At 37.2% G+C, this 27,532-nt stretch overlaps 1 protein-coding gene across 1 annotated transcript in view; it reads left to right on the top strand.

Annotated features, from left to right (window-relative positions):
- The window catches only part of LOC123682021, a 594,083-nt gene that overhangs the window by 40,038 nt on the left and 526,513 nt on the right, over positions 1–27,532 (top strand). Inside the window, exon 2 of the mRNA XM_045620397.1 lies at positions 19,585–19,853. Coding sequence (XP_045476353.1) covers positions 19,635–19,853 — 219 coding nt within the window. The 5' untranslated portion in view covers positions 19,585–19,634. The remainder of the gene's footprint in view (positions 1–19,584; positions 19,854–27,532) is intronic.

Raw genomic sequence — 27,532 nt, 5'->3', positions numbered from 1 at the left:
CCGCCGAATTTCGGACTTACGGTCCGGCCGCAGAGCAGATCTGCTTGATATTTCATCGCCGTCCGCCTCCGGGGCGTATTGCAGGGTTCAGCGCGAGCGGGCCACCTAGGAATAATGGATTTTATCTGGATCAACAGAAGAGGAGACACGGACATTTAGCGGCGATATACGTGGCCAATTTTCCGATGGCCCAATTGATATCCGTTCGACAGGAAGCCGCAAATATTTGCCGGTTTCTCTTTTTCTCTCTCTACTGGCCTTACATCTCTTTTATTCGCCGGAAACGGGGCTTTTGTTGGAGTTTTGTGCAGGAATTTGACGTCGATTTGGGTGTGATCGTGGTTCTTTTGCTGATTTGTGGTGTGAACATTGGGTTATAAGGAAGATCTGAGTGGTTAATTATGAAATAGTACATTTTGTGTCTAGTGGAGAAAGTGATATTCTCTTGGAGAAAATTGTGAATTTTCGAACGTTGGGATTTAGGAATGTGTGCACATACTAAATTTTTCTGAAATCGCAATAGGCGAACCACCTCGTTTCCGACTTTTTTTTTCCAAAATTCTAGGCTTTATTGTAAAAAACTGGTTATACATTTATAATTCAAAGTATTGTTCATCGCTGGACACTACTCACGAATCCTGCTTTGAAAAAACTGGTCTTCTTTTGAAGCGATTCACGAATCGATCCAATTTGTTACTTCTTCATAAGACCGGAAGAGCTGATGAGCCAGGCCGTTTGCCATTAATCGAAACAAGTGATAGTCCGAGGAAGCAACGTCTGGAGAATACGGTGGAGAGGGTAGGACTTTCTATTTAAACGTTTCCAACTATGTCTTCACCACTTTCGCAACTTAGATTCGAGCATTCTCATGCTGTAAAATCACTGTATCATGTCTCTCGTTGTATTGTCTTTCAATGCTCGGTTCAGAACGCATAAATAGCGTTCGATAACGATGGCCTGTTACACTACGCCGAGCTGGTCCCACCAAATAGTGATCATGACCTTGGAACCGTGAATATTCGGTTGGGTCGTAGACATGGAAGCCTGGCCGGGATATCCCCATGATTTTCTGCGCAATGAACCCATTTTTCGTTCCCAGTCACAATGCGATGCAGAAATCCTTCCCGTCTTCGCCTTGCAAGGAGCTGTTCACAAGCAAACAAACGCCGTTCAACATATCTCGGCTTCGACTTGTAACGCAACCAACTTTCTAATTTCTGAATCATTCCCATGACCTTCAGACGTTTTAAAATGGATTGTTGCGTCACTCCCAATGATCCTGGCACTTCTTGTTGCATTTGACACGAGTCTTGATCAAGCAATGCCTATTCAACATCTTCGAAAAAATTCTCTCTTCCACCGCTGGTCTTCGACGTTAAAACCACTCTCGGTACGTTTTCATTATAGATATTCGAGAGCATTCGATGAGACTCAGCAGCAGCTTTCTTCATTTCAAATCAGAAAATTGAAACCTCCCTGAAATGACGTGAATTTGGCTCGTCAGCAGGCATTTTGAATTGAGAATGAATTTATGATGCAGACACAAATCAACTAAGCTAATTGTATGACATCTACGATCTTTTTATTTTGACTACCACGCTACAGCCAACTATTGCAAAACGACGTGAGCATTGTTGTGAACCTAATAATTTGAACCTCTTTTCTAATAGCAACAATTTATATTGTATCGTTAGTAAAACAGTGAAGTATAATTGCAATTGACAATCATCTATATTATAGTCATACGTAATTCTGATTCTCTGGAATTTTAAACGTTTATTATATCAATTTTCAAAGCGAAAACTTGTTGCAAAATTAACTTTGAGAATCTGAAACCGGCGCTTCCGCCATTTTGCAACGATTATTCTTATCTATATCTTATTTCAGTCTTCAAAAGTTTTTTAAATAAGAATCGATAGACAAGTATCTCATTCCTTTTCAAACGCTCGTCTCAGAACCGATTGCTCTATAATTTTGTAACAATTTTGTACAACTTTTCGAATTATGAACTAATAATTGTCTTAAACGATAAGGTTCAATCCTGTTCAATAATATGTCCGTTTATTATATCTTTGTCTTCCCTGTTAACTACAAAACTGCATATTCGATGAAGATCGAGAAAATACATCCTGATGTGAAATTACAATTTCTCGTGCAAAATTTTAGGTTCATCTGGAACCAGATCATTAGAATATTCAGGAAGAACCCCAAAAAATACTAACCATATTCTGGGGACATGGATTATCTAAAAAACAGGCTATTTTATACGAAGTAAGGAAATACAATTGTTCTGAACTGGAATTCAAGTGTATATGGACGACTAACATATTTGTTTCAATTTGTTCATATTCCGCATTACCCAATTATTAAATGAATGCATTAACGAAACAGTCCTACATAGCAAGAATAGTTATTTATAATACAAGTGCAGAAGGTATTGATATTCTTCCACGAGTTCAAAATTCAAAAACGAGCCATGAAGTGGCGAGTTTTTGTATGAACGAGTGGTAGAATGAGCCTTCTGTACGAGTATTATACATTATTTTCTGTAATTCATTGCATTTTTATTGAAATTAATGAAATATTCCCATGAATATCATTTAGTGATTTTTGCATTGAAAAATGTTGTTTGGCAGAACTGATTTCTTTAAAGCAAATATATGAATAGACAGATAAAGCCGTGGCGGAAAGTTCGGAGTACCAACATATAAAAATAAAATATAACCATGAAAACTGTGCGTTCTTGATATATTCTCGCACGATTTTGTTCTACAAGATGTGGAAGAATGAACGGAATAACCACAGAATTAGAGAAAATTTTTTTTTCAGATCAGGAAGTGAAACAGCCTTCGGCATGATCATTATCTGGATTGCTGACCGCCTTTTTCCAATTCCTTCAACTCGCTACCAATTTTCTCAATTCGAAAATTAGTTTTCTAACAAAAGATTACATTCATATTCCGCAAAACCGGAACCCAACATGCCGAACAACCGAAAAAGTATATACGTTAAACCAAAAAATTCCGACACACAGTCTGGTCCTCGAGAAGTCCTAGAGAGAATCGTGCTGCGCGTTCGCGAGATCCGGAGTGGCACGCCACGACGCCCGGCGTCGTCATTCCGTCTACCGCCGGGCTCGTGGCAACTTCATAACCTCACTTTCGCGTAACCGCATCCGTTTCCGGTCTCTCCGCGTAGTTTCGACGTAGTACGTCGCATCTGCACCGTGAACTGTGACTGTGTTGCGCTATATTTTTTTATTTGAATATTCTTGTACTTTTATCGCGTCAGCGTTTCGTTTTTTTTCGGATGGTGTTGATGTTTTTTGATCGAGTTACTGTGCGTTTGTCGAATAGTTGATGGCTTTTTTGTGGGAAATGTGCAGAATCGTGTTGTGTTGAGTTGCATATGGTACGTAGGGGTGTGAGTTATTCTGCTGGTTTTTTTTTTATTTAATACAATATTTTTTTTGGATCTTTCGAAATTTTCGATTTTTTAATAAAGTTGAGAAGTAAGTTTTGATTTTGTAATTTTTTTTTTATTGAATGGACTCAACATAGTATTTCAACAATATGGGAATTCGTTGAATTCTACATGGCTCTTGTGTTTGAGGTATATTAACTTTTTCACTAAATGAACATTAACACTTTGTATGTTGATTGTCGAACTCATCTTTTCTTGTATTTTTGAAATAAGAATATCAGCAGTTTGTGAAAAATTCGCTTCCTATATATGGCTATTAGATAAACTTCAAGCTAATTATAATTCTTTTTGATTATCTGAAATTTGAATGGAATTTCGCTAAACTTTCATGTTTTACCTCAGAACATATGGATGACTTTTGTATAGTTTCAACCCAAATTTTTGCAATTGAAAATTTATTGGGTCTCTGGTTTATATAATGACGAAGAATTAAAAATTCTTTATTTCCTTCTCAATTCAACTCAATTACAATTTCAAGAATATTAAAAAATAATTAGAAATAATAATAATCGCTGTTATTGACAGGGTCAAAGGTCATCAGCCGTAGTCCTTCAACCTTATACACTTTAAACAATAATATTAATGATAATATTTCTTCATAACATATAATATTGTTTTTTCCATAATTTAGACAAAATAGACTAAAAAGGGAATACTGCCCCAAAAATTTTTTGTAATCTATAAATATCCTATCAACAGCTGTTGGAGGTTTTCATCCAATTTGAATTTCATTCTTTTTAGTTTGTAATCTACTTTTTTCATGTTGAAAAAGTTATCACTATTGAGAAATTTGAATAACTTTTTTTCCTCGTTTCGATGATTCTTGAATAGCAACCGTTTCAACAATAATTTTTGCAAGAAAAATAAAAATATTGAACAGAAATTTTCCATTAGATTTCACGATGACTTAAAAATGATCTACCTCCTTCTCGGTTCATCTAAATTTGAAATATTCAGTGTCTGAAGTGGAACCCAGGTTCATAATTGAAATTTTATTCTATTTTTCATCCAGTTTTTTACCAATTCGAACTACCTATTGATTTTCATTCTTTAGAACTGATTCGATAACTTTCTCATCGATTCACGTTTATTTTTAGTTTTCTGGAATTGATGGCATTGATTGATTGATTGAGATTCGAATTTCTCCATATGGAAAATAAATGCAATTGACTAACACTCTTAGAATCCCTTGAAATGAACATATATAATAACCAAAATATTTTTCTAATGAACAAACAAATGTTAACTGATCCCAACATTCGAATTTCTTCAGATAGTTTGGAAATCCCAGGCTACAAATGTCTAACGAAGTTCATGTTATATTTAGTATTCATATTCTTTCGGTCACAGTTCATATTTTGTCACCTATACAACTAAGTTGTGCTTACAAGCTCAGTTTTGTTATCAGTCGAAATGTAACTTAAAGAAGGCCTAGTGTTGGCGAAACTATAATAATAATAATAATAATTAGATTTATTTCCCAGAAATTAATACATATACAATCAGTTATGAAAAATCATATTTGTAGGTAATTCACAAAAAAATGCAAGAAGAAAAAAAAACAATCAGCAATCCAAACCGGGATCGTATGAAATAGTGAAAATTAAAAACAGATCGCTCTCAATGTTCTAAGAGTGCCATTAACCAGAATTCACGGTAATCCTGTCAATCTCATCCGCGGACATACCTCTCAACCAGATCTTCAACCACTTTTTATATAATATTGGACTATTCACATTTCTGATATGAAGCGGAACCAGCGAGAAGACTCTTGGAGCCATATAATAAAATGATCTCTGACCTACTGCTTTTGTTGCTCTTTCAGTGACATATTCCGATCTTTTTTTGTGCCTAGTGTCGTGAGTATGGCTTATAGACGGCAATTCCGTTTTCCTTTTGTACTGCTGGCAAAGAACTCTAAAATAATAAAGTTTTTCCAATTCTAACATGGTTACTTCCTCGAAGAGTTTTTGGGTGGGATAAGTCCTTTCCTTGTTATATATAATCTTGAGGAAGGTTTTTTGTAAAACTTTGAGTTGTGTTTTGTGACATTTGTACGCTCCACCCCAGGATGATATTCCATATTGTAAGTGCGACTCAACCAGTGCATGATACAAAATTTTGAGAATACCATCGTCCATGATTCTTTTCAGGCATCTGAATGTAAATAATAGGGATCTAAGTTTCTTCGTCACCCTGGCGATGTGAAGGTCCCATCTAAGGTGTTCGTCGAATTCCACTCCAAGATAAGTTTTCGATTTTATGCACTCAATTACACTGCCATTCCTCAATACCAAATTCTGAATCCTGGGTAAGCCAGATACTCTGTTAGAGAATACCATGCACTTGGTCTTTTCCATATTCAGCATCAAGTCCATTTCACTTAACCAATTTCTCATCTCTTCCATTCCATTCTCGGCCTTATCCACAACTTCCTCCCAGGTAGAGCCAGTAAACAGGATCACAGTGTCATCTGCGAAGGACGATATCTCTGCATCCACCTCAAGAGACAGGAATCCATTTATATAGATGAGAAATAGTACAGGTCCTAGGACCGTCCCCTGGGGCACACCGGTCAAAACCTCCTGCCCCTCACTCACGACTCCATTAACCTCCACGCATTGTTTTCTATCCTCAAGATACGACTATTGTCGCAAACATTGAAAAATTGGTGGAAATTACTTCGTTCTATTGTCGAAAATCGACTAAAAGTCAAAAAACTATTTCAAAATTGTTCTTCGACTATCTTCTTACAAGGTGGTCCAACGAAAACTAAACACCTCGATTTTCAGACTTTAAAATGGAAATATGGAAAATTGCTCGGACCCCTCAATTGCTGATTCGAGGGGCAGCAACTTTTCCACTTTTTTTATCCCCATAACTTCAACCCCCTAACAGGGGTGAGCCTAACCCCTTGATTCTGAATAGGAATAAGAGATGTACCAAAAACTAATTTTGAAGATCGTATTGAGTACTATCTGACTCTAAAATTTCGCTTCAAAATATCCATCAATAATGAAATAACATTCTATGTATCTGGAGAACAATTATCGAAAATTACAGCGAATATTTCCCTCCTGTCAAAAATTTTATGTATCTGGAGAACAATTATCGAAAATTACAGCGATAATTGCATTGTAGGAAGCGAAACTGCACTGCGATAATTGTTCTGTTCATAGATGCTTAGTTTCTATGCATCTTACACAGTTCGAATCTATGGCAAACAGTTTATTCGGGAAATATTCCCCCGAATTACACTCGTGCATCAAAATGACCGGATAATTTCGCATTCCAGTGTGTTTTCTCATTTTCATTTTCTCCAAAAATGAAAATGAACTCATGCAGTTTTTATGACAACACGCTGTCATGCAAAATTATCGGTAATTTTGATGCACTTGTGCAATTACTTATGATAATTGCATTGTAGGAAGCGAAACAGCACTGCGATAATTGTTCTGTTCATAGATGCATAGTTTCTATGCATCTTACACAGTTCGAATCTATGGCAATTCCATTCTAAATCAGTTTGACAAGTAATGTAACAGTTTATTCGGGAAATATTCCCCCGAATTACACTCGTGCATCAAAATGATCGGATAATTTCGCATTCCAGCGTGTTTTCTTTGAAAAACTGCATTCGGTCATTTTCATTTTTGGCTCTTTCTCCAAAAATGAAAATGAACTCATGCAGTTTTTATGACAACACGCTGTCATGCAAAATTTTGGGGAAATTTGGGGAAATTTTGGGGCGAAATTTCAGGATCAGATGATACTCGATAAGATCTTGAAAATGAGGTATCGCAACACACCTTATCCCTATTCAAAATTAGGAGGTTGCCGGAAAATCGAGGTGTTATAAGTTTTCGTTGGACCACACTGTGTATAAAGCTTTGAGATTCATAGACGTACGTTGATCGAACCTTTACGTTTCTACAGGTGTTCACATTTGATTTCTACTATATTTCATTATTTCAATTATTTATGTCGATGAAGAATTTCGTTCTAGTTTCAAGTAGGTATATTCAGAAGCATCGATTTTCCAAACATGTAACCCTAACATGGATGTCAATGACTACTAACTCGAATCCCATACCTACTGTACATATCAAGTAGGTACTAATCTCATTACATTCTAAATTCAGCTACACTGATGTTCATTGCCGTAGTGTCGAAACCCCACCACACTTCAATTTAGAGTCCTCTATTTTATCAGCTTCAGCAATAAAACGTTTTACCGAATCCAGTTCCATCGAAACTGGTATAGTGCGGGAGGTGAAAGCTATGCATTCGTTCGAATCGGGCAGATCGCTCTCAGATATCTCTTTCAGCTATCCATTCTCATCATCGAAATTGGCTAGTTCAATTAAGTGTTAACAATATCTTTTCAATTACACCTGCTAATTGGTTCGCCTGAAACAGTAGACGAGCGGGACGGCTTGCATATTTTAGTCCCCCCGTATACTGTGGATTCAACCCTTCAGTGCATTCCACTCTATTAGACGGATTAGGGGTTCTAATTCTCCCTGTTCATCGTTTCATCAAGGTTTCAGCTCGTCTTTGAAAGCGTTGAAGGATTGACTAATCTTCGACGGGTTGTTTTGGGGGTGTTATGGGAGAGAACAAAAAAAAAAGATTGTTGCCTGAGTCCTTTATTTCCTCAATATGTTATATTCATCATTATAATACTATCAGATATGTGAAATCAACATGCTTGAACATTTTTTTTCCAAACGTAAAAATGTCCACTTTATGTCAATTCATATGATGAAATTTAGTTCTTTTAGAAGTCACTAATTTTTTGTCTGCATCCAAAACCCTTAGTCCTAGTCTTAGGCTTCGATTCTTGTAATATTTCATTCTCTTGATAGCCACAAAATTATTGAAAACTTGAATGAAATAGGTATAACATTACTTCAAATTTACCAGCTGTACGTTTTTTCGCAAATATTTCTTTTGAAATCCTTAGAGAATGCTTCCTTCCTTGAAATAAATACGGACTACAACATACTCCCCCATCGAAAACATAAATTTATTGAATATATTATTAGATACATATGTATATGAAGAACTTATTATATCTATTTTTTTATGTTTATAGTTACCTTGTAGTTTGTATATTTATTGAAAATAATGAAATCTACCTTAAACGTAATTCTCTTTCTCGCTAGCCACTCTGAATGTATGCATTTCCAAAGATTTTTCATTTTATTGATCAAGGATCCTTGAATATATCCTGCGGCAACTGTTGAGAATTTGAAAAAAATATTAAAGCTGCTCCAGCATCGACTAAAATTGATGCAGATGACCAATGAAAGAATGTCCTATATATTCATTTGTTTAGGGTTGGGTTGAAAAATTCCCACTTCTTGTGTACAACCTTTCTCATTTGACAATTTATTATTCTGGCGTTTCAAAAAAGCAAGAAATTTAGAATATTGTGAAATATCAACATCTTCCCTTGTACTGAGTGTAGTTTTCAGCATGAGATTGGAGTTATTTGACCATAATGTAGATCCTTTTAATATCATAGACAAATCGAGAGAAAAATAGTAGAAGTATGCAAACAATATCGCTTTTACTACTGGATAGACAATGTACTGGATAGACAGACAAACGTGACATATTTCACATTTACGTTAAAATTTGAAATTTCCTGAGTATTTTTTGTCTGAATTGAAAACTCACAGTCCTAATGTAAAATTTCATTTCTTACATTGTATTTTCACCTTGACAGACAACAAACTGTCGACCACTTGAATGTGAAAACTATTACATTATTTAAAATTTATTATCTGCCATTTTTTTCAAAAACATGTTTTTAATTCTTATGTTCGAATGACGCTTCCAGAAAATCAGCATATTATATTTGAAAGAAAGTACTTCTTGTCGCTCTACTGACATTGATTCATTAAAGTCTGGCCACAAGAAATCTGCTCTTTACTTCTTTCGAGATAAAAAGCTATTTTCGAATTAAGTTGATACACAAAAATCTTCGGAAAAAAATGTTTCTTCTGAATTGAGAATTCTCATAATATTAAATTTTATGTTGTTTTTTATTCTCTCGATAATTTATGGATCATATTGATGACGAACCATTATATGAAAATGACATTTTAATTATAGTATGCTTTATTGCAATAGATCGTCATATAAATGAATTTCTTCGATTCAATTATTCACTATATCATGGAATAGATTAACTATATAGAAGGATTGAAAGAATGCATCAAGCACATTAAATAAGTTTAACAAGTATAATTCAGTAATTTTCATCGTATTCCCTCCATACAAAAATGATTACATTATTAATTCACATTCCAAACCAAAAAATCCCTGTTAATTATATCATTGGACCAATGAAACACGAATAATTCAAGTTATTGTCTGTCAAAATGTATTATTCTCCATATTTCATTTAATTCGGGATCATAAAATACAGTTTGCTTTAAATCAACACAGAAGTATTATAATTTTTTGCTGCAAAAATGTATGTGGATCGATAATTTTATTGTATCTGCAGTTATATCTTGAATAATTGATGTTAGCTAACATTTAAAATTCCATTTGACGTTTTCATGACTGATATCGATATTGACTGATTATTGGTTTCAAAATTGTTCGATTTCCACGATATCCGATGAAATATTCCTGAGTTACTATCTGCAATTAAAACAATACGTATCAATTTACTTTATTACGTTGATCATTATAATCTAAACGGATCATCAACTTTAATGAAATGAGATAGATTGAGTAAGTTTACAATTTTAATTTTCTGATCGAAATATTACAGTCAAGCTCAATCTTATAGGTTTACCTATCTTCAATTTTTTTTCAATCAGATTTCAGTGACACTTCTGTTCCAATAACCTCAAACTCTAGATTCCCCTTCCAAGGAAAAGATTGATAAGTTTTGAAATCCCAGTTGGCTCTCCCAGAATGATATATCGATATCTTTGGGACTTTTCCAGAGATGTCGTATTTATTTATAAAAAGATGATTGATTTCGATTGTGACACTCTGTGGTTATTGTAGGAGAAGAGCAATATTGCGAGAATAAGAGGGCTTTGCGACCAGCTGTAAGGATTATTAACTTATGTTAGGTCCGATTCATTTCGTGCTTTGCTAGATTTCTTTTCTTGGGAAATCCCACGCTTTTTTTGGAGGACGGAATGGCTGACGGAGATAGAAAATTGTTGTAGAAGATAGCCATGAAAATCATATATATATAAATCATTTTTTTCTCTTTACAGTGCTCATTTTTAGTGTGTTTTGAGGATATTATAATGGATAAGGATATTGAAAAGAGAATCTGTCTTGAATATTACATTGAAAGTGGAAGTTATATAATTGTTCTATGAATTTGGTTATCACTTGATGAAAATTCATTTCGAATAAACAATAATCAACTTTATTTTCACATAACCATAATATTTTTAAGTACGTAAACTTGTTTCGTCCCACTATGCCTTCTTCAGGGGCTTATCGCACCAAACCATTTCGTAACTTTTCACATTCTTTCCAAATTGGCAATAAGAAAAATGAACATATATGAAATTGAGTTTATTATTATTTTATGTTACATTATTCCAAAGTGGCATATTAATTTATTTGAATTGTTGAATTCTACTCGATATGAGTAGAATTTTGTTACAAGGTGTAATGGTATACAATAACTCAATTAATCTATTGAGGGACATATCATGAAAATACACAATTACATGATACCTTCAACATATTGTCGTTCATAACTTTTTGGATCAATTTCATTCAGAAAAAGAGAAAAGTAAATGAAAATAATGAATGCAGGCTTGGATGAATCGATTTTTCTCCTATCAGTTACATCATTTCGTTACCAAATCATGATAGAAGAACGTTTTTCTTTGAAATTTGTCTATGTCGAATAAAATCAATCGCTATGTTGTATGAAGCCAACTAATTTCTAAATTAAAGTTCGATCAGATGCTCATTTCATCAATTATTAGGAAAACAAAATACCATATGGGTATAACTTCAGAACCATTGAAAGGAATTTATGTCTTCAATGATCTTAACTGAGATATTCGGACCTTGAACCTACCCCGATAATATTTCCGGTGGTTAAATTTACTTTTGGTGCGATAAGAAGTTCTTTTGGAATCGAATCATTGGTAGGAAAGTTGATATAAGAGATATAAAAGAAAAATAAATTGTATGATATAGGTATTCAGTAGACTAGGGTCAGTATCCTGGAATGCTTATTATGAAAATTTTGTGACAGTTCTCACAACCGAACATCAATATGAGAAAGAAAGATACGACCAAATATAAAGAAGTAACGGTGAAGACAATGAAGAACGTTTTGTGTAAACTCTTGCAAAAAAATACTATACCTACAATAACATTATGATTGACCCATTTAGCAATATGGTATTTAAATCAGCCCAAAAATCCCACGATGCAATGGTAATAGACCATCTTCAGTAGAGAACAGAAACGAATCTAATGTTTTGTTAAATTTTAATGAAATCATACATTTTTTCGTCAAAAATTTTCCGCCAAATATTCCTCGGGCATTGACAAATACTTTCTGATTTTAAGACAAGGCCGGGCTTCCGATATCTCCGAAAGAATTTTCGAATATCTCCGAAATATCTCCGAAGATGTTCGGAGATATTTCGAAAGATCTTCGGAGATATTTCGGAGATATTCGGAAGTTCTTTCCATATTTTATATTCGAACATCTCCGAATATCTTCTGAAAATATCTCCGAAGATCATCCTAAATATCTCCGACGATCTTCCGACTATATTTCATATTTCATACACATACACAATCTATCCCTTTATTGAAACATTTCAACACCAGTCGCATTAAAATACACGATTCGAATTGAAATCGTTCCCACAATATTTTATTTTCCTGGATTTATGGAACAATTACCGACCAAATTATGCCCCGTTTCCACCCACATCGAGTACAATCCCAAGTCCCGTTTATTATAAGCGAATCGTATATATTTATATTGCGTCGAATAAAATTTAATTGCGCTGATGAGAACGAAAACGAATGAATCAAAATATCCGTTTCGCACGAGTGATCCCCGGGATTCGTAATAAATTCGATAATTTTTCAACAAATTGGAACATGCAATGGCACTTATTGTTGCCAAAAAGGCCTATATATTTCGACCGTTAACGTATATTATCGAAATGGAGTTTATTATTAATGAGTCGGTTGGATTAACGTGAGGTGATGAATAAATAAATTCGTGCGATATTTTAGATTTGGGGACGTTTCGTTTTGGGGTGTTGGTAGTTATTCTGCGATTTATTTCTGTGATTCCAGGTGACTTTTCCGTGACTGTGTTGGAAAGTTTCCTCCAGCAAATTATTATAGATTTGTTTCTTGTATTATTTTTTGGCACGCGATGGTAATTTTATTTCTATGGGAAATAGAGATAATTTTGTCATTTATTGAATATTATCCAAAGTTCTGATTTCCGCATAAAGTTTATTTATTTGTAGGGGTTATATTTGACTTGATAGTCTTGCTGTCTTGGCCTAGTTGCCAATCACATCTTCTACTGTCAGTACTTTTATTCAGAAGTTCAGAACCTTGAAAAGGCAAGTCTGGCAGATGGATGACGAATTTTTTTAAGTCACCCCTAATAAAATATCCAAAAATTGAACTTTATACTCCAACGAATTCAAGGTACTACATAGGCGTACAAATTTGCTTCCGCCGTTTTTTCGAAATTCGATGCTTTATTGTGAAGGATTGATTATAAATTTATAACTCAAAGTATTGTCCATCGCTGGCCACTACTTACTCTCAATGTACGAATTCTGAGTTGAAAAACCGCTCATCTTTTGAAGCGATCCATGAATCGATTAAAATTTTTTTTTAAGTGCGATTCGGCGGTTTGCCATTGATCGTAACAAGTAATAGTTCTAGGGATCAATGTCTGGAGAACACTGTGGTTGGAGTAGGACTTCCCATTTCAACGTTTCCAAGTATATCTTGACCACTTTTGCAATATGGGGTCGAGCATTGTCATGCTGTAAAATCACTTTATCGTTGTATTGAGGACGTTTGACTTTCAATGCTCAGCTCGAACGCATTAATTGCGTTCGATAACGTTCGCCTGTGATTGTTTCAGTTGGTTTTAACAACTCATAATACACTACGACGAGCTGGTCCCACCAACTACTGAGCATGACCTTGGAACCGGGAATATTTGGTTTGGCCGCCGACGTGGAAGCATGTCCAGGATATTCCCATTATTTTCTGCGCTTGGGATTATCGTACTGGACCCATTTTTGTCTCCAGTCACAATGCGATGCAGAAATCCCTTCCATCTTAGTCTTACAAATAGCTGTTCACAAGCAAACAAACGCTGTTCAACATCTCTCGGCCTCATCTCGTACGGCACCCAATTTCCTTGTTTCAGAATCATTTCCATGACTTTCAGGTGTTTTGATATGGCTTGTTGCGTCACTCCCAATGATCCTGACAATTTTTGTTGCGTTTGACATGAGTCTTGATCAAGTAATCCCTTCAATTCTGCATCTTCGAAAACCTTCTTTCTTTCACCGGCATGCTGGTCTTCGAAGTTAAAATCACCGTTTTTGAAGCGTTGTAACTACTCTCAGAACCTTCTTTTACTAATAGCGGTCTCACCATAGGTATTTGAGATCATTCTGTGAGCCTTAGGCGCAGATTACTTCATATTAAAGCAGAAATTTAAAACCTCTCGCAAATGACAAGAATTTGGCTTGTAAGCTGTAAGCAAAGTTTTTCACCTAATATTTTGATGAGTAATATAACCTCCGTAAGTTTTTCCGCACAATTAGGAAACAGTCAAACCCCCTGTATCAACTCCAAGTTTATGCATACCCCTCTCGAAGCACCTGAAAACGAGGCATAATTTCGCATCATTCCAAAACCATCCCCTAACACTCGGGGATCGACTCCAACTCCCCGTTATTTCTCGAGCTCTTTCCCCTCGGCGCGAACGGGCACTACAAACTAGATTACATTCTTTTTTAATCCCATCGCGTTTTCCACCTCACAAAACGGGAGAGACAGTAGGAATAATCCCTAATAACGAATATTTTCCGGTGCCGGATAAGTAAACATTGTCACCTAAGATAAACATCGACAGAGAAAAGTTGAGGGGGTGCGTTCAGCTGGCAGTCTCTGGAGACGGCAGAGGCCGAGGCCTCATATTCGGGTAATTAGAAGAATAAAGATAGACTATTGGCAGGGAGAGCGGGAACCGGATAATTGGGAAGAGGAAGAATTGGCTGTTTGTTGTGCGATGAAATTGGGAGTGATTTTGGAGGGCTCGACTACCGACCGATCGTTTTATTATTTTGTCAAGGTGTATTTTCTGAATTTTGAGCCGGTAATGGTCTCAAACGATAAGGTTTGACACACTAATGACAAATCCGTCCGTCTGTATACACTATTGAAGTAACTCCATTCTTCCTTCAGTTGTTCCATTTTTCTTTGGTAATATTCTGCGTTTTTTCATTCTTCTTCATGTTCTTTTTATGGCTTCTCCCGTCCAGATAATAATAATAATAATAACAGCTGTTTATTTCATAATCACCCTACATACAGTGTACACAAGTGAAGAGAAACAACGTCAAAAACAAAACAATAGGTCTATCTACAATTCAAAAAATCTGTAGGGCTCTGAATTTATACGATATTTAAATAATTCTTTCTTGAATGATTTTATATTATTCAAAGTCTTCATTCTCATTGGTAGTGAATTATAAATTTTTATGCATCTATATTCCATCTGTATCTGCGAAGCTGTGAAACTAATCTTGGGTAGATGTAATCTTTATTCCTTTATACCGATTCAAAACCATTCCCTAAACATCACCTTTACTGGTCCACCACACCGGATAAATCAAACTGACACCTCCCACCACCGTAACCGCTTCTCGTCGTTATAATCCCAACTCGCTACCTCGACTTTGATCGTCGATTGAATCAATTCACCCCCAAAATCCGAGACCGTTTCGAATGTCCCGGATCCGACCGGAGGAACCGGATCCGTGCGTAATCTCTATATTGACATTCGTCGTTCACGTAATCATATACGCTAAAGCGGGCACACAAACGATCGCGATGTTTGCACAGACGTTCCGATCAACCGGCCGGACGGACATCAAAGAAAAAATGCCGCTTTGTATGCCGCGGACGCCCGATGCCGCGGTGTTTTGGCCGCGTCGCGTCCTGAATAATAAAATGGCGGCCTCGGCTTGTTCATGAGCCGCGCGCCCGCTTACGCCCGTTGTCTGTCTGTCTGAAAGTGAATTATTTATCGCCGTTTTGAATTTTCTCCGTGGGATGCTCTCTCGCAGGTTGAGGTGTTGCTTTTTTCCGCTCGTATTAGCATATGGCTCGTTTGAATATGGGTTTTTTAGTATGGCTTGAATATTCCGAGGGAGTTTATGGGAGAATTCGTGCTGTTTTTGTTTGTGAGGGAGGGAAGGTCGCGTTTGAATTTTTGGGACCGGCTCCTTCGCCATTTTGGTACGAAGTGGATGCGCCTGTATGGGGATTTGTTTTTAGGAATGGTATGGATAAGGTGTTGAATAATGTTTCATTGAACCTCCTGCAACGATAGAATTTAAATATATGACCAGAATGAAATCTTCCATATCATTTCATCATTGATTATATTTATTTCATAGGAAGATGAACACTCGAATTTTCCGTCTTTCAATAAAATAAGTATCTTTTCTAAATTTGTGATATAGGTATGTAATTTCCTCTTTAACAAAATCTATCTAACAGCAAGGAAAATCAATACAGGGTGTATATAATATATATCAAATAACTAAACATAACATTTGGATAAGGTAACAGAAATATGTGATTTTCAATTACAATCTCTTGAAAATAGAATATTTCAGTTCTTCATTTAATTCTTGTACCGGAAGAACCAGTCATTACAAAGCAAAAGATTTTGTGTCCCTTTCACTTGAGAGTATGAGTTGGCTTAATGGTTCCGATCATCATGTGTATCTTTTCATAAGTAACTGCGGATAAACCATTCGACATTTTCTGACAATCAATATTTTTTTGCCACCTTCCTTATTTCTGGAGGACTAAGTACTTCTAAGTCGCTATCACTTTCAACAAACAAAACTGCCGCATTTGGAGTGAAGCTAATCCTCGAAACGCCGTTACATCCAGAAAATCTGACTGTTTGATGCGCTTTATGGGCTGGAGGAATCATTGGTCCGTACTTCTTCAAAAACGATGATGGTCAGAACGTTACAGTCAATGGTGATCGGTATAGAGCCATAATCACTAACCTTTTCATTCCTGAATTGAACAACCATGATGTCCAGGAGCTGTGGTTCCAACAAAACGGCGCAATATGTCACACAGCTCGTGCCATAATCGATTTATTGAAAGACACGTTTGGTGACCGCTTAATTTCACGTTTTGGACCTGTGAATTGGCCTCCAAGATCTTGTGATTTAACACCGCTAGACTACTTTCTGTGGGGCTATGTGAAGTCATTGGTCTATGCGGATAAGCCACAAACCCTTGACCATTTGGAAGACAACATTCGCCGTGTTATTGCAGATATACGGCCACAAATGTTGGATAAAGTCATCGGAATTGGACGTCCAGATTGGACTACATCCGAGCCAGCCGTGGCGGTCATATGCCAGAAATCATATTTAAAATGTAATGCCACAATATTGTGTTGCGGATAAATGAAATTCATGTGAATCGAATAATCCATCGTTGTTTTATTGCAATTTAAAGTTCTATAGCTCTAAAAAAACACCCTTTACTTTGCTGATTGATAAGTGCCTGCAAATTCCTAATTATCTGTCAATCGAAAAAAAAACAAACTTCTCGATGACCAATGATGAAAAGAGTAAAATTTTAGTGACCCATTTTCTTTTGTTCACCAGTGTATATCGTAAAACCCCCAATATACCCCTCCATAACGCACCTCCCCTCCTAATCGCTCCACAAGGGATTGAAGATTTCCGCATTCCAGTCTCATCCAAACTTGATAATCCCTCTCCGCCAAGAAGAAAAAACCTCTCCTCTTCCTCCTTCTCACCGGCAATAAACCCCAATACGCCTCGGGCTTTTGAATAAATCCGAATTTGGATTCGAAAACGGGGTCGTAGATGCCGCGTCCCGCATACAATATTGAAGGGCTGCCGAGATCCAGACCGTTTTTCATTTTCTCCCCGTTAGTTTGATGCGAGAAGCCATCTGGGACGCGGACAGTGACCCGGGAGCACAATAACGCGCAAACTTATATTATGGAAAAGTCGGAAACTTTGATGCCGTTCCAACAAAACTTGTCGGAATCCGGCTGTTCGGGATAAATATTAAGTGAGCCGTTTTTTCGATTGTTACTGCTCTTTTTCCACGGGTAGGCAAAAAGCTCGGACGCGCCGTTGAGATATGAGTTTTGTATCGGGGTGGACAGATGATGGGTCCCCACCTTTAGGGTGAAGATTGATCATTAGGGATTCACGGTGTAGCTTGATTTTCAAGCTACTTGGCTTGAGTTAGACTTGATTTCAAATGAAGCTCAAGTCAAGTAGTATAGTTTCAATCTCAAGTGAAGTATTTATATATCATGTACTTCAATCATATCAAGCTATTTATTTTTTAGCAGTTTCATTGTGTAGTGTCACATCAATAAAAAAAATTATGAAATGAGAAGGGAATTTGCAGAAAATACTTTTATGTATAAAACTTATTGTATAAAAGAACCGAAAATATCAACTTTTTTGAATTATAAATAAATGAAATCACTATGAATCATAACGAAATAAAAAATAATGGAAAAATAAAGTTTCTAATTATTGAGAAACCTTCAGGCTTTGTTTGATTTCATGATTTTCCATCCAGGATCTAAGACACATGAGGCATCTTATAGATTTGTCGCCAAACCTATTGCGGGTTTTTGTAACTGTAAGAGCAGCTCTGGAAAATTGTCTTTCCATAAGAGCTAAAGATGCCGGCGTCGATAAGATCTCCTTGGCCATTTTGGCCAAGTTTGGAAAGATATTTCTGACACTACCAAAATCTACCAATAGATTTCATAGAAAAGTGAGAAAACAACTAATAAAATCACACTGGCGAATGCTTCAGTCTCTCGACGCTCGAAGAATCCCCTTATTCAATCTAAGCGCACACGAAATTGCAGGAATATATGCCGTACGACGCGTGCATATCAAGCTCAAGTAATATCAAGTAGCTTGATATCAAGACAAGCAATGAATAACTAAAATCAAGTCATCAAGCTCAAGTATGTAATTTTTGACAAGCTTGATTTTCAAGTCGAGTAGTTGGTTGAAATGTCAAGCTACTTAGCTTGATGAATCCCTATGCGGGAGGGGGTTAGCAAAAAGCGCGGACCCGCCGTTGAGATATGTTGTATCGGGGAGAACGGATGGTCGGTCCCCACCTTTACGGTGGAGATTGATCATTGCGGGAGTCGAGGTTTCCGCTAAATTTCGTCGTATTGATTCACGTCGTTATTCATTGAAGAAAAACTGCCTGTTAGCTCTGCTGGCTCAATATAGGAGCGTGTTGACGGCAGGTTTTCTCTTATGTTTTCCGGATTTTTTGAAGTATGACGCTCATTTCCTTCTGATTTGGGTCAGCTGAATTATGGGGGAATTTGGGATAACTGATATGCTTCTGACTGGCTTTTTTCAGTAAATAGCCCACTTTAGGCAGTTGATTGGATGTGACTGTTTGGAACTGATCGATTTCTGGAATTCTATCAGTTATGTGTCTGAATTATTGTGCGCTCTTGAACAGAAAAGATCGATATATTATTATATTCGAACCCGCAACCTCCGAATTACTATTCCAGCGCTCTACCCACTGAGCCACCAAGGATATGGATAGTAGTTAGAGCGCTGGACTAGTGATTCGAAGGTTGCGGGTTCGAATCTCGTTCGAGGAGGTATTTTTTCCAGAATTCAAAATTTGTCAGCACGACATCTCTGTTATGTTATCATTCTTCACTTCTGTAATTTTGCGGAATGTTGAATCTTCTCTTCTTCATTGTTTTACCCTTATAATCACATCATTTTTTTTCAGGTAAAAACTGAACCCGTCTCGACCACCGCAACCTCCCACCACCTTCAAACATGTCGGAAAGCGCCTACAACTCCCCTCTCTTCCCTCGAAGGATGCTCAACGACTCCTGCTGCAGCTCTCCGGCGAGGAGCATCGGAAGCCACACCATGGACATCTCCACGGACTCAGACGGAGAGGGGTCCGGGGCGGACAATCTGGCCACGGAGGTGCCCGGACCGCCGGAACAGACCGTGATATCCGGGTGGCTCAAGTTCAGGGACAACAAGAAGGTAGGATTTTCTGGAGTCGATTTACTGTCGAAGGTTGTTGTGTTGTGTTTCTTGTTAGTGGAGGGGTTGATGTGAGGATGATTACAGGGAAGATGAAAGAGGTTGGGGAGGTTGTTTTATGTTCGGGGAACTTGATATGAATTGGTGTTGGCTTCTGGGATGTTGGAAATTCGGGATAGAAAGATTGATTTTTATTATTTTGCTTGATAACTTTTGAAATCTATATCAATGTGTGAATGCAAGAGAAATAAATTTCAGTATATCAGTCCAAAGGTTAAAATGTCAATTTACATATCAAATAAACCCCATGAGATTAGTAGATTCGAGTTACCTCATCATGACCCCTAAGAATCTGCAACTTCGCGATATTCTGCCCAAATTTGGCATGTACAAAAAGAATTCCATTTGAAAAGATTTCTGGATGTGTCAAACCATTTGAAGATAACGAATGATACTCTTGGTATCAGATATACTAATTTATAATTATCATTGATTACCTAGAAAATTTGACTAGCAGAATCTATAACAAAAGTTAATTACAGAGAAACGTGCTATTTTCGAAGGTGATAGGCTTAGATCGGGCATGATACCCTTAATGCGCTTTTATGTGTAAATAATAGATAATTGTAAGAATTTTTTCTTGTATCCTTTCAGAAATGTGATATATCGATACATTTTGATAGTCAGGCTGAAATAAAAGACTGAGCTCACATATCATCGATTCTAAGATTGTATTGGAGTGACGAAGAAAACTCAATGGAATAGGCAAAAATACCAAGGTCTTTTTAGTCTGGGTTCCCGGCCACTCGAGAATTAGAAGGTATGAAGAGACCAACATACTTGCCAGAAAAAAATCACAAACTCCTTTCATCTGCCTGAAACCTTTCTGTGGCGTAAATAAATGTAAATACAAGAAAGAGTTTCAGGAGAAGGTGTAAACAGAAAGAGATGCACTCTGGTGGAACTTTTCTGGTTTAGATCACTCCCAAAAATTTCTTCGAAACTTGGACACTGCGAGATCCAAGAAGTATAGAAAATATACTACTCCTCCTCACTGTTTTCCTCACAGGGCATTGTAGCCTCAGGAAACAACTCATGAGAATGGGTCTAACAGAATATGACGAATGCAGATTCTGTGAGGAGGAGGAAGAAATTCCGGATCACCTGCTGATGGAATGCCTCTCCATCACTAGCCAACGCAAAATCTTCTTTGGATACGAAACTTGTAGAAGTGAGGAATTAGTCGCCTTGAAGCTATACCAGATACTGGAGTTCATTAGAACTCTGGAACTGGAAGGCTGTAGATCACGTTATGAAGAGACCATAAGGTCGCAGTGAAATGAAACCTCCTTAATTAAAACTAATCTAATTTTATCTACCCTTTCAGTATCCTTGGATCGTCCAGTAGGTGTTAATCTTGTCTGGAGGGTCATCGGTATGCTCATTCTCTTCACAACTCCTGTGTCCTTGGCCATTTTGAGCCTCTATCAAGACTCGAGAATATCAAATTCTCCCTGGTTGAAGTCAGACAAAACAAAACAACAACAGACGCCTTCCGATGACTCACCTTATCCAAAAATTAATTCACCAGACCCGAATCTCGGTCCCTTCAAAACTTCAAACGCCCTTTGTGGTGACCGCAAAAGATAAGAGTGATCCCTCAAAGGCCGTCTATAAAAAAATTAGTTCACGGGGAGGCCACTAGATGGAGGACCTCCGATAATCCCAGATTATGACGGCGATAACTTATTGGGAGCCGACGTCAATTTCTTTTCCGGTTTCGACAGATCGACGCCCGAACTTTACCGACTCCTTCCCCCTCCACCAGTTCGACACAAAGGGAATTGTCTTAATAAATTGAATAACACACAGATGTTATCGGTGCCTCAGGAAGTTTACAACGTGCCGTCGAAGTGTTATATTTTATAAATTGGATTTCTCCTCCGGGGGTTTCCCCGTTTGTGGTGAATTGGGCGGAAGAGGTGTTCCGGAAGGTGGATAATAGGTGGGACCATTTCCGGGGTTTGGAAGTTTTTGTCGATTTTTTTTTGGTTTGATGAGAGTTGGGGATTTCTTTGACAGGGTTTTGGAGAGATTGTCGGTTTATACTTCTTGGAGAAGGGCAGGTCAGACCTTTTTTGTCGTGGTATGATTTATGTCATAATGAACTGTAATCGCCAACTGTGTGATCTACGTAATCGAATCATTCAATATTCCAATGAAGGAATTTTTAATTTTTTAGAAATTTTCAAGATATGGAAAATTATACGAACATTTTTCGACAGAAAACTTCTCGGGCGAGTTCCAAATTCGGAGAATTAGGGATCCTCAATTTTGATACCGCTCGCCAATTTTTCGTAGACCTCACAGTTTTCAGGAAATTTGAACTCGAACCGTGATATCTCGTAAAATATTTTTCGCAGACCCCTCAAATGTGAACGTTTTTCAGAGATCGAGTGCTGATCAAAAACAACGTGAGGTTTCAAGTGTGTAGGTTGTGTCCAAGTTGAAAATTTAGGATTAATACCTATAATTCATGAAATAATGGACTTATCGCCCAACTGCAAGCATTTTCGTGATATACTTAATCGAATCTATCGATAAAAAGATACAATATTTATATGAAGGAGCTTTTGATTTTTTCAAATTATCTAAGGGGCAAGTATGGAAAATTCTGCAGAAATTTTTCGACAAAAAAGTTCGAAATTCGGCTAATTAGGAATCGTCAATTCTGATACTCCTCACCGATTTTACGTAGACCTAACAGTTTTGAGGAAAATTGAAATCGAAATTTCGAAAAAAAAATAAGAATTTGATAGAAATCAAATTCTTATTGATATTCTCAGCTCAGAAGTGCTGAGTTTGGGAATCCTCATTATCTTTTTTTTTTGATATTGGGCCAAGTGATTACCAATTAATCTATGTCCGACGAATTTGTAATTCGAAATCTCAATCATGTATCGTTTCTCCATTCATGTTCAAATCTACGACTTGTCTTCTGTTATTGAGATAACTACCTATCGATTTGAGAGTAGGTCACGTAAAAGTAGACTATCAGACTATGAGCAACACAGTCAAACGTTCTAGAAAGATCAACAAACAATCTTGAAGGAATCAACTGAAAGATGAATATATTCTTTGTGTGAATTCCATCCATTACTGCAGTTGCAGTGATTTTATTTTTTGTAAATTCATATTTTCCTCTTTATTTTATACCAAATGAAGAAACAAATGATGTTTATGCAAATTAAAATATTGATTGCTAGGCATTCTTCAAATATGGTCATTATGTGACGTTTTATTGGCATGACAGACCTATTCATCCAAAATTAGTACTTTTTCGTTATTTATTACTTCTGCCTTAAAATGTTTTCGGGAAATAGACCTTCATATACCCCTCATGCTTGCCAAGTTATGGAAGTAATTGGTAAGAAGTTATTCGAGTATTTGGCAAGAACTCGAGCTTTAACTTCTTAGTATATTTTAAGATTATTCACTCCTCAAAACCCAAACTGCAAAAAACTCAAAGAATCACACTACTCATCTCCAATCCTTCACCATCCCTAAAAAAACTAAACGTCAACAGATAAAACGCCATAACCCTTATCGTCACCCGGCAGCAATCCCAAACAACGACCCATAAAGTCAACCAAGTCGACCAAGAAGAAGAAATAAGAAACGACACGACACGGCACGCGCAGCCCACCACTAAATTTCATCTCGAGCCTTGGAGTTAATCTCGCCAGTAACACGACGCGATATAACACAACACCGAACCTTCAAAAAAAAGGGGATGATGCATAGACGCATTCAGCTCTCAACGACCCTGGTCTTTTTTACTGCATGACTGCGAATAATGAACCGGCAAATGGCCGCCCGGATGGATTGGGCCTCGTTAGTCCTCTATCCGTTTGAATTTCCGCCTTGCCTTGTGCTAGAGCACAAAGAGCACGGAGATCAGAATCTGGAGGAATTCATCTTGGGTAATCTCACACCGAAAATTATACTCTGTGGTCATGGAAGGCGGGCCGAGACACTATATATATGCGAAGCGGACGTCGTTTTATGCTATAAGTTTATCGGTAGTGGATAGGATGCTTTCGGGAGGTTTTTGTGGATCTCTTTGGATTTAATCTTGCTCTTTGGGCGGTAGTACGATTCATTGAAGCTTTATTCATTCAATTTGAGGCAATCCTGGACTTCTAAGACCGATTTTTTTTTTCTTCTTTTTATTGGTGGTCGCTCTCCTTAGATTTAAACAGAGTGTTCGTCTGTTTTCATTCGAAGACGATCCAGAAGCAATGCTATAAACTACAAACCTGTTCTGTTTCTGTAACTTCATCTCTAGTTCTACGAGTATTAACAATAATTGACCACAATATTTTGCAATTTGGGACCTTTGGACTCTCTACATCAACCACCACATGTACCACGTCGCCCAATAAGCCCCAGGTACCATTTTTCATCGTTAACACCAAGCTTCGAAAGATTTGCTTGGAAGTTAGAAAAAAAAACGCTTCCAAATAACGGGTGTTTTTTTTTCTAGGTATATAACTTTAAGTTAGCATTACTGTTCAAGATGGCGACCGATTTAACAGCTGTCAAGTGATTTTTTCTCAGTTTGGTTTGGCAATTCATCATGAATAGACTCACGCCTGAACAATGTTTGCAAATAGTGCAATTTTATTTCGAAAATAATGGTTCTGTGCGGAATACCTATCGCGCACTACGTCCATTTTATTTTGTTTAGCGATGAAGCGCACTTGTGGTTGAATGGCTACGTCAACAAACAAAACTGCCGCATTTGGAGTGAAGCTAATCCCTCAAGTGTATGTTGAAACACCGTTACATCCAGAAAAACTGACTATGGGCTGGTGGAATCATAGGTCGATGATGGCCAGAACGTTACAGTCAATGGTGATCGGTATAGAGCCATGATTACTAACTTTTTCATTCCTGAATTGAACAACCATGATTTTCAGGAGCTGTGGTTCCAACAAGACGGCGCAACATGTCACAAAGCTCGTGTCACAATCGATTTATTGAAAGACACGTTTGGTGACCGCCTAATTTCAAGTTTTGGACATGTGAATTGGCTTCCAAGATCTTGTGATTTAACACCTCTAGACTACTTTCTGTGGGGCTATGTAAAGTCATTGGTCTATGCGGATAAGCCACAAACCCTTGACCATTTGGAAGACAACATTCGCTGTGTTATTGCCGATATACGGCCACAAATGTTGAAAAAAGTCATCGAAAATTGGACGTCCAGATTGGACTACATCCGAGCCAGTGGTGTCATATGCCAGAAATCATATTTAAAATGTAATGCCACAATATTATCTTGCGGATAAATAAAATTCATGTCAATCGAATAATCCATCGTTGTTTTATTGCAATTTCAAGTTCTATAGCTCTAAAAAAAACACCCTTTATAAAAAAGAAAATTCTCGTTCATCAATTCAATGATCCTTGTCACAAATCAATGAAATTCTGATCAAATTGAACTAACTGCGCTTCTCCAGATCTGACCCTCTGTGATTACTAGCTCTTTGCTAATCTCTGGAGATTGCTCCAAGGAAAGAAATCTGGCCCCTCATAAAATTAACGATTCAAAGTAACGAAAAAGGTTTGATGGATTTTGCCCATTTAGTTTTAAGGTCTTCCGTTCGAGAGTTATCAAGATCAAGGCTAGATGGCTGGCTGAATGGACAGGAACATTTTCCGTTGTCGTATTTCGATAACAGATTCATCATCAGTGAGGAGTCTAACCTTACCAGTTGAGACAGTTTCAAAATACGATAAAGAAATAAACTAATCAATGTTCGAGGAATGTGCGCTCATAAAGATTGCAGACATTAGCTCCTCACTCCTATAATTATTATCGAGGGAACAAGCAGAACAATGATTGATTGGGAACACACTGATCCTCGGAAATTCCTGAGGATCCATTACGAGGAACAAAACTTCCATTTGTCACCCTTTTCCAATAAGATTAAGTTATCCTAGAACTGGCAGTGTTCGAAGTGAAATTGCTAGTATTTCCCAACCGAAAAACTTTCGAGTTTATCTTCTTAGCTACAATCCATAAAATCTGCTTAGATGGGATTAGTTTGTTGGAGTCTAGGGAGGGCCGAGATAGGATTATAGTTCAAAGAAAGCAATCAATACGTATTTTGTCCCTCGATTGCTATATAATACATCATGGAGGGGATATTGTAGTCGTATAATTGTTCAGCCCCTTAGTATCATATAAGACTTAACGCACTGCAGTTGATGAATCATGGAATTGGCAGATTGACGAGATGGAGTGAAAATGCTTTTTTACTAATGGACATTAGTTTGGGAAACGTTAGTTGAACAATTGTTGCCTATTGAAATTGTAGTATTAGATAACCAATAGAACTCTCGATAGAAATTATCTGCAATCGGAAAAATTTCAATGCTGGGGTACCTCAGGGTACTAACCTGGGACCTATACTGTTCACAGTTTATGATGACCAGCTCCCAGATGTTACGGAAAAGGATGCTGTCCATCTCTAGAAATTGGCACTGAATGAGTTGAATCTTCTAGATTCTTTGGTGAAAGTGTCAGTTCTGACGCGTAGTGAATTGAATATCGGAAAACCCTATACTCTTTAGGAGGTTTTGGGACATTCACAATTCTTGTCAAGTTGTAGTATATACGTTAATAACTTCAATTTCACTCAAAATTCATCGACTGAACCGCTTCCCATCGATTATACTCCGAAACTTTACAACACACCTATATCCCGCTCAAAACCGAAAGCAATCAGATCCTCTGTCAAAATTACGAGCCCGACCGACGTCGACGTCGTAATTGGTATCGTTTGGAAATGCCGCGAACGCCACTGATTATTACATCCCGGTCCCCCCACCCTCCCGGAACGACGTTGCCATCGCTAGTTGCGTATCCTCCCTACTCTTGTTCCCGGGTAAATTATGAAATCCCGAGGTCTGCGTGATTATAGCGCGACAATGACAGGTCGTAGAGAGTCCTGAAGGAGACGCAGGAGCTCAAGCTCCTTCGAGAAATATGTTTCAATTAACTATTTCGGGGTGTTCGTCAGGGGTCTGATGGGGGGCCGATTTTTAATAATCCGCGTTATGAGGACAGTAAGACTACTTCCTGCTTTAGGAAACGACTTCGTCATTTCGCTTGTGTTGTTCGTCATTTCGCTTGTCATGTCGCTGGATGAGTGGAGATTGTGGAGGGGATAATGGAGATTTTTTTTATGCCCGCGTGTTGATGAAACATGATCGGGATGATACAGGAATTTGGAGCGTTCGTTTTTTTATTAAGAAATTCTTCGTTCTAGTATTGGATGTATAATAAAATGACATTATATTATCAAGTTCCGTGCGAAATTTCGTTCGAATAGAACCAGAAGCATAGAATATTCAAGCAGAATACCAAAAAAAAACAAAAAAATGAGGAAAGCAACATCACTCTATATGCATATCTTTAATATGCATCAAAATCAAGATCAAATTGATCTTCAGTGCCTTCAGTGTGAGATAATTTCCTCAATTTTGATGATAAAACTTCACAATTTTGATCCCAACCCAGCTTTCTATCTACTAATTCGAAATTGTCCAACGAAAACTTAACATCTTGATTTTCCGACTCATCTTATATTGGAGAAATACTATATTGG

The sequence above is a fragment of the Harmonia axyridis genome, chromosome 6 (genome assembly GCF_914767665.1).
Source record: "Harmonia axyridis chromosome 6, icHarAxyr1.1, whole genome shotgun sequence".
NCBI classification, from domain to species: Eukaryota; Metazoa; Arthropoda; class Insecta; order Coleoptera; family Coccinellidae; genus Harmonia; species Harmonia axyridis.
The sequence above is the reverse complement of the archived record's forward strand: the minus strand, read 5'-3'. Positions and strand labels throughout refer to the sequence as shown.